General features: G+C 67.5%; 1 protein-coding gene across 3 annotated transcripts; it reads right to left on the bottom strand.

Annotated features, from left to right (window-relative positions):
• Nucleotides 1-221: 221 nt before the first annotated feature.
• CHST12 (carbohydrate sulfotransferase 12) lies at nt 222-7,568 on the bottom strand. 3 transcript variants are annotated; one of them, XM_036314333.1, is made up of 2 exons: nt 7,404-7,568; nt 222-1,894 (listed from the first exon to the last, which is right to left on the bottom strand). In XM_036314333.1, exon 2 carries the CDS (start codon nt 1,822-1,824, stop codon nt 586-588), a length of 1,239 nt encoding a protein of 412 aa, XP_036170226.1. In that variant the 5' UTR covers nt 1,825-1,894; nt 7,404-7,568; the 3' UTR covers nt 222-585. The 3 variants fall into 3 exon arrangements, with proteins under 3 accessions (XP_036170226.1, XP_036170228.1, XP_036170227.1); XM_036314335.1 differs by lacking the exon at nt 7,404-7,568 and adding an exon at nt 7,254-7,277; XM_036314334.1 differs by lacking the exon at nt 7,404-7,568 and adding an exon at nt 4,949-5,139.
• Between the last annotated feature and the right edge of the window lie 413 nt (nt 7,569-7,981).

Genomic DNA, 7,981 nt, shown 5'->3' with positions numbered 1-7,981 from the left:
CTTTGTGCTGAGGACCAGGAATCCTACCTCTGTTGATGGTGTTTCTGAGCATGAACATGGCCGTGACGCAGCTCAGAGCCCTACTGTGTGCCCTCCTCACTGCCCTACTGTGTGCCCTCCTCACTGCCCTACTGTGTGCCCTTCTCGCTGCCCTGTGTGCCCTTCTTGCTGCCCTACTGTGCTCTTCTCACTGCGCCCGAATGACCACACGAGCAGGCGGCACAAGCAGACGTAGAATTTACTTCGTTCTTTCCTCCTCCCGTCTCCTATTAAATATCTGAAATATATTAATCTTAAAAAAAACTATTAACACAGTTCTGGCTGAATACAGGCAGCGGAGTGAGTAGCAAGTCTGAGTGCAGAATCGCAGGTCATTTTAAAAACTGGAGTGTGGGGCCCACCCCAGGGTGCCAGCTGCCCTGCGAGAGGACACCGTGGACTTCTCTGCCCCGTGAAGCTGGGAGGGACACGAGGCCACAGAAGGTGCGGGTGCAGCCCTGGCTCCGTCCGGGGACGAGGGCGAGGCTCAGCAGCCTGTCCCCAGGTCTGACCATCCCGGGTCTGACCTCGACGGCCGGCGCGGGCTCAGTCCCGCAGCAGGCTCTCGGGCTTGGGGTAGCCGAACAGCACGAAGTCGGCCTCGTAGAGCTTGTACAGCTGCTGCCGCCAGGCCAGCGGGATCTGGGCGAACCAGCCCTCCTCCCAGCTGCTGGCTGTGCGGTTCCGGTAGCTGGGCGGGAAGTGCAGCCGCCGGTCCACCCCGAGCAGCCGCAGCAGCTGCGCGGCGTCCCGGTCCAGCGTCTCCAGCTTGCCCACGAAGTCGTACTCGATCTGGCAGGGGTGGCAGAGCCGGTGCACCTGCCGCCAGTGCTCGTTGAAGGGCGCCAGCCGCTCGGTGCGCGGGTCCAGCAGGTACTGGATGAAGTTGGCGAAGGACACGCGGAGGCCGGCGCCAAAGGCCTCGCGCACGGACGCGGGCGGGCTGGTGCGGTTGGCGTAGGCGCGGAGCATGGGCACGGCGAACTTGCGGTAGAACTCCTCGTTCTCCAGCTCGAACTTGCTGCGGAAGGCGGAGATGAGGCGCACGAAGGGGTCGCGCACGAACAGGAACTTGGTGTACTTCTTCAGCTTGACCTTCATGAGGTGGCGCGAGAACTTCCCGTAGCGGCGCCAGAACTTGTTGAAGGTCAGGTGCGTGCTGGAGTTGTGCACGAACTCGCGGGGGATGTCGAGGGGGTCGCGGTAGGGCGCGCCGCGGTCCAGGAGGCTGCCACTGAGCACGATCATGATGCGCTTCCAGTTGGTGCAGGCTGCCTTGGGCACGTAGCAGTAGATGACCCCGTGGCGGTCGTCCACGATGAGGTGGTTCAGCTCGTAGTTGGGGATGTCGTCGAAGGAGCGCTCCTTGGCGGGGAAGGCGAAGCTGGCGTTGGCGCAGAAGTCCCGCAGCAGGCTCCTGCGCGCGGCCTGCGCGTCGGGCTCGGGGCCGGGCGGGGCGTGGCTGGACCAGTCGTAGCCCCGCACACTCTCCTCCAGGCCGCCCGGTGCGGGTCTGCCAGAGGCCGGTGGGGGCGGCTCCGTCTTTCTCTCGGGAGGGCCGTTCCGCTTTGGGCCGGCGCCCAGCAGCTTCTCCAAGAACTCGTCCACGTCCGACGGGAGGTCCTGCCCGGGGCTGGGGAGGGGCCCCGGCGGGTGCGGCCGGGACAGGGCCGTGTGCAGGTAGAAGTGGGCGGTGCCCACACTGTCCCAGTACACGATGATCAGCAGGATCATGAACACGGAGCCCAGCGCCAGCCACAGGCGGAAGAGCCGCGTCTTGGTCATCCTGCCACAGACGGCGGGCCCTGGCCTGTGCCCTCACTCCAGCGTCATGGGGCGGCCGACGCTCCGGGAGCTGCAAGGCAACGGAGAGCCAGTTAGCGCCCTCGGTCCCCGGCCTCTCCTGGGCTCAAGGTCAGAGGAGGCCCCGCTCAGGTCCTTCCTCCATGCTCCCCTCCAGGGGCGTCCCTCTCCCTCCCGCACCCCTCCCCGCCGCCCCCAGCGCTGGCTCCCTCAGGAGCTGTGGCTTCTCCGGGTCACGTGACCAATGCTGCTCACAAGCGCCCAAGGAGCGAGTGTGACTGACAGGTGACCCTGAGGGAGGAAGGCCGGCCGGGCGGCCGCTGGCGGGACGTCCCCAGGCGAGAAGAGGACCCGAGGGTCCGAGTCCAGTGGCGGCGGGACGGCGAGGCCACAGGCCTTTCTGGACCTTCCCTCCTCCAGATGTGCGGCCGGGAGAGCTTCTTGAGATGGAGGTGAAACCATTTAAAAGAAAAACGGGGAAAAGGAACTTAAAATGTCAAGTGACTAGAGAGCTGGGTTTCCAGGTCAAGGCTAACAAGCAGGAGCAGCAGGGTCGGCCACGGTCACACCAGAGGACACAGCCCAGGCCGCGCCCCGAAGGCTGGGACCCCGGCGGGCGCTGCCGGCTGCCGACCGCACACCTCACTCGTCGTTCAGCCACGAAGGTGCGTGTGCAGCCGCAGCGCCCGCCATCTCACGGGCAGTTTAATGAGACGCAGTTAAATGTAAGGGAAAGTCACTCCACATTCGAAGATCATGATGATGCGCACGTTAGTAATATGACAACGCACAGGGGAAGCGCCAGCGATCTTACTAACTCCGCCCCAGAAGCTGACTTCTCTCCCGGGCGTGAGGCCGAGCTGGCGCTCAGCGACGTCCACACACGGCCAGACCCCACACAGAGCCCTCCCGGCACGGAGGCGCGAGGAGGCGGAGGGGGCCCAGGCCGGCGGGTCTGCGGAGTGGCCGGGGCCGTCCCTCCAGGCCTGGGCGCCAATGCTTCGTCCTCCGGGACGACGGGGCCTTTGCTCACAGAGCTGCCCGCGGGCCGGGGAGCGTGTGGGCCGCCTGCCCATCCCCCCGCGGGCCGGCTCACGGTCGCATCCGACGCCGACTGCCCAGTTTTTACCAGACGCTCGGGTTTATTACCTTATTTCTGAGAGAAGTCCCTTCGGGCCCAGCTCCCCGACTTCTGAGCATGAGCCCAGTGACACGCGCTGCGTTAAGAGCCCAAGAACGTCTCGGGTTCTATTTACGTCTGCGGCTGGCGGCAGCCAGGGGCGAGCGCCTGTGCCCAGCCCACGGACAGCGTGCGAGGCCAACATGCCTGCGGTCGCGTGGGGGCACCGGCAGGGACTTGGAAAGTTTCTGTTTGCGGCCTCGCCCTGGCCGCCCGCCCAGCCCTGCAGCACCGCTGTGAGCCAGGTGTCCGTGGGCCCACCTGCGCCAGTGGCCCTGCCACGCCCCCGACGGAGGCCACGTGAGAACAATAAAGGGTCACATGATGAGAGTGGAAGGCATCAGTGTCCCAGGAGACCACGTGGCCTCTGAAGTGGAGTGATGTCCCCAGGAGTGGCCCATGTGCAGCGGGCTGTCTGCTGGCTCCCGCTGCCCTGACCCCCACGCCCCCCACGGAAGGGATGTCAGAGCACGCCCCATCCACACCCCAACTGGGTCCCCGTTCTCGGAAGACGGGGACCGTGTCTACGAAATCGCCCACACTCCTCCCAGGACTCGAACGCAGATGCGTGGCATTTGACGCTGGGATCCGAAGAACTCTTTTCTCAAACTTAAGTCAATTCCAAGGGATATTTCAGGGTGAAGTAATGATAATAAATGTCACCATGAGGGAGGTTCACCTTAGAATGCATCCAGACTCCACCCTCTGGGCCCCTCCCCCGCCCCGCCACCCCAGCCCTGGCCCAGCTCTCAGCCCACGGCCTCCCTGCTTCTGCACAAACCCCTCCGATCACTGGCGCCACCGGCTCCGTTTCCAGCCCTTACAGCGGCCTGTGACGCGCCCTGTGCCTGGGACCCCGCACCCCGTCTCTCCTCCTGCCCCTCCCTGGCCCTGCTCGGCCACATGGCCTTTCTGGGCATCAACAACCCTGACCAGGCCCCCGGCCCGGCCCAGGGCAAGCTCTGTCCCCTGTGGCCTCCTCCCTCCCTCCTGACGCTGCCCGAGCAGAGAAGCGCTGCAAGGAGGCACTTAGCCGACCAGCCAGCACAGCTGCCCCCTCGCGAATCAGAATCATGCCTGGCGCCCAGCAGGTGCTCAAAAAGGAGTTCTTATGCTGCCCTGGCCGGTGTGGCTCAGTGGTTGGAGCATCGGCCTGCACGCGGAAGGGTCTCAGGTTCGATTCCGGTCAAGGGCATGCACCTGGGTTGCAGGTTCCATCCCTGCCCGTCAGGGTAAGTATGGGAGGCAAACAATCGACATGTCTCTCTACACACTGATGTCTCTCCCTCTCTCTCTCCCCTCCCCCCTCCCACTTTCTCTAAAAATCAACCGAAAAAACATCCTGATGAGGATTAACAGCAACAAAAAGCTCTTAACACAACACAGGCCCAGAGACACACGAGGGCCGATTGCACAATCTCTGAACTGGGTGACGGGAAAAGGGCTCCTGGTACCGTCCCCCGACTCTGCCGTGTGAGATCCCCTCACAACTTGAAGACAAGCCAAAGGCAGTGCCACAGCTCCCACAGTGACCACAGCCAGGAGCGCGAACAGAACGTGACGGCAACGAGAGGAAAGAACAAGCACGCTGGTCAGAGGGGCTGGCAAGTGATCCCCAGACAGGCGCCTCCTCCCTCAGGGCGTGTGCCACCCCGTCTCTATTTCAGCAGCGTTAGGCATCTGTTTCGGATTCAGTCCTGAGGGGTTCATCCGGAAACACAGCGCACCCCTCCTCGCTCCCAGGGCCCGCCTCCACCCTTCTCCCCATTCTTTCCTGCGGAATCTTTGGGTTTCTCTAAGTAAAGCCCAGGGCGACAGCAATTGTTCGGTTTGGCGTGGTCTCCCGCTGCCCACTGGCAGGTGGATGGCAGTGTGTCCCCCCCACCCCCCGCTGGCCCCCAGAGCACCGCCCTGCCACCCGCACACCTGCTCCGAGAGCACGTGGTCACTGCCGTTAGCGCCACCGGAGGGTCTCCGGTGGAAGGGCTGCCACGGGGCGCACACCCCAGTCTTTCCTGCTCCCGCACAGCAGTGCTTCCGGGGAACTAGTAAGTCTTCCTCTTCTTTGTTTACATGTAGTTATCGCCAACCCCGCCCCCTGCCAGCTGTGAACGCTCCCCTCCAGATGTCCCAGCCCGAGTGCCTGTCAACGTCCCCTTCCCCACAGCTCCTCCGCCCGGCCCTCTGGCCAGCTGGGGACACCTTCCAACACCGTCCGTGTGCCCCCGGCTCACCCGGGACCCCCCTCTCCGGAGGAAAACGCTGTCCCCTCCAGCTTTGTTTTTAATGTTTTTATTGATTTTTAGAAAGAGGGAGACAGAAACAGCGATGAGAGAAACATCATCAGCGACCACCCAGGCAGCCCCCACCGGGACGGAGCCGCAGCAGGCTCGTGCCCTGACCCGGAGTCGTGACCTCCGGGCTCACAGGTCAGCACAGCCACTGAGACGTTCATTTCTGACACTTTTTCGAGTCCGAGAGCTTTCCCACCGGCTCTGCTGTCTTCTCAGCGCTTCCTCTTCTCCGTGTGCATTGGTGCCGCCTGCTGCCCAGCCCCTTCCTGCACCCGCCAGCCGGGGGGCGGGGCGGGGGGGGGGGGGGGGACGACCCTGCCCAAGCCCAGGCTCTCTCCATGGGTTACCTGTCCCTGGTGAAGGGGGAGGGGCTGAAGGGCTGGGGCTCTGAACCCCGGGGTGGGGGTGGGGGTCAGTAATTAGGAGCCTCATCAGCGAGCGCCCAACTGGGCCTCCTGACCCACCGACCTCACCCAGCACCCTCCCTGCTCTGCACAGCAGCGCCCCACGGGTGCCCCTGTCCGGGTCATCTCGGCAGCGACAAACGCCCGCCCTTGGCCAATGGCAGGAAGCATTGCGTCGTGTCCGTTATGTCGGGCCCCCGTGAGCGCATCATGGAGCCCAGCCCGGCCGGTGTGGACCCGCGGCTGCTTCCGGAGGCAGCGCTCCCTGCGATGAAACCGAGGAGCCGGCTCGGCCAGCACCGCTCCGCTCGGCGGCAGGAGGAGGGCACAGCCGGCAGGAGCGAAGCCGTGCCAGCCGCACCCACGAGGCCCCTGAGGTCCCAGAAAATGGAGTAAACGAGCCGGCCTCCTGCCTGGGGACCCCCGACCCGGCTCAGGAACGGCTTCAACCGAGACCTTCCCAAAGGGCGGCACCCCCGCTGGCGAGCGTTCCTCAGGCCCCGAGTCCCCGCGGGGTCCCCACCAGCCAGCTGTCCTCCCCGCGCAGCGGCTGGGGCGCCCACCAACACCCCAACAGCCGCTACAGAGCAGCCGTTTCCGCGCACGCCCATCGCAACGGCCCGCAGCCCCCGCTCCGTCCCGCGGCCGCCCGGTCTCGGTTCCCTTTCCTCCCCCGCCCCCCCCCGCACTGCTGGCTGTGTCCCCGCTTCTCACCGCAGGACACCGCCCCGCGCCCGGCAGGTCCTGCACCCCTGACCCCCCTCCCGCCTCCCCGGCCACATCCCACCCAAACCCGGACTCGAGGTCCACGCGCGCTCGCAGGCACGCAGGCCGCCGTCCGGCCCCCCTCGGCCCCCTCCCACCCCCACCCCCCGCCAGCGCAGGGCCCACCGCCCCGTCCGCCCGCTCCGGCTGCCTCCGGCCGCTCTCCCGGCCTCCACTCCTCGGGCCCCGCTCTGTCCCACCCCGGGAACCCCCCTGGGCTGCTCCCCGCCATCGCGGCGGGCAAACGCCGGCCCCTCCCACCGGCCACGGCAAACGGTCGGAGCTCCTGTTTGTGCAGCGACGAGCCGGCGCCGAGGGGCAGGGAGCCGGGGGCCGGTCTGCAAGGCGGGAACCACCGGCAGCTCCGGGCCGCGCTGCAGCCACAGCCGCTTCCCGCCCGGGACCAGCCCGACCGGCTCGGTCTGCGGACGGCGAGGGCCCGCGGCTGTCCCGGCCCCACGCGGGGGGCAGCCCCGCCGCCGCGGCAGCCCCGCGTCCCGGGCGCGCACAGGAAGCGAATGACTGAACCGGCGCTGACGCTGCGGCTCCGGGGGGCCCCGCGCCGGGCGGCGGTCCCGCGGGGGCCGAGCGCTTCCCCTGCGAGAGGCGGGCGCGTCGCGGGCCTGTGGCCGGCGGGGCGGGGCGGGGGCTGCGGAGCCGCGGGAGCTGCGCGCGGGGCCGGGCCGCGCCGCGCCTCCACCCGCGGACTGAGCGGGGCACGGCGCGCGCTGCGGCCTCCCCTCCCCGCCGCTCGGAACCTTCACCTACTTTCCCTCCATCACCGCCCACCGGACCCTCGGACCAGAGAGGTGCGACCGGGCCAAGGTCACACAGCGGAGCCGCGGGAGGGCCGAGCCGCAGGGACCCCGGCCGCCGGGACCCGCCCCGCACCCCCGCGCGCCCCGCGCCCTCACTCACCTGGCGTCGCCGCCGCCGCCTCCAGACCCGCGCACCCTCCCGAGGCCGCCCCTCGCCGGCCCCGCCCCCGGCCCCGCAGCCCCGCCCCCCGCTCTTCTTCTCGCGAGAAGTCGCGACCCGCTCAGGGGCCACGGAGGCCGAGGGGCGCCAGCTCTCAACGCGCCTGCGCCCTCCGCACCCCGCCGCCGCCCTCCCCAGCCACTGCCATGTGGCGCCGTATTTACGACCTGGGATGGCCCCTCCCCCTTCCCCAACAGCCAATCCTGTTCTTCGGGTCGCGGCGTTGACTCCGCCCCCAGCGGGTCTTTCACCCCCCCGCCCCCCCCCGCCCCCCCCCCCCCCCCCCCCCCCCGGTGGGCAGATGAAACAACCGCGGGTCCGCGCTTGGGCTGCCCAGCCGCCGAGACCAGCGCGCGCTGCAGCTACGCGGTCCCGCTAACCCACATGTAGGCAGCGCCTCTGGGTACCGACCGGTCCGCGAGCACCGACCGCTTGCAGAGGACCTGATGCTCCCCAGCCCGGGCCTGGCACTCGCTGTGCAACCTCGGGCAGGTGGCTGCACCTCTCTGAGGCTGCCT

This window comes from Myotis myotis, unplaced genomic scaffold (assembly GCF_014108235.1).
Source record: "Myotis myotis isolate mMyoMyo1 unplaced genomic scaffold, mMyoMyo1.p scaffold_m19_p_6, whole genome shotgun sequence".
Taxonomy (NCBI): domain Eukaryota; kingdom Metazoa; phylum Chordata; class Mammalia; order Chiroptera; family Vespertilionidae; genus Myotis; species Myotis myotis.
This window is presented reverse-complemented; position numbering and strand designations above follow the sequence as displayed.

What these genes read in the sequence shown, in the direction of transcription:
- CHST12 (XM_036314333.1), bottom strand. Translation starts at nt 1,824, where the DNA reads ATGACCAAGACGCGGCTCTTCCGCCTGTGGCTGGCGCTGGGCTCCGTG.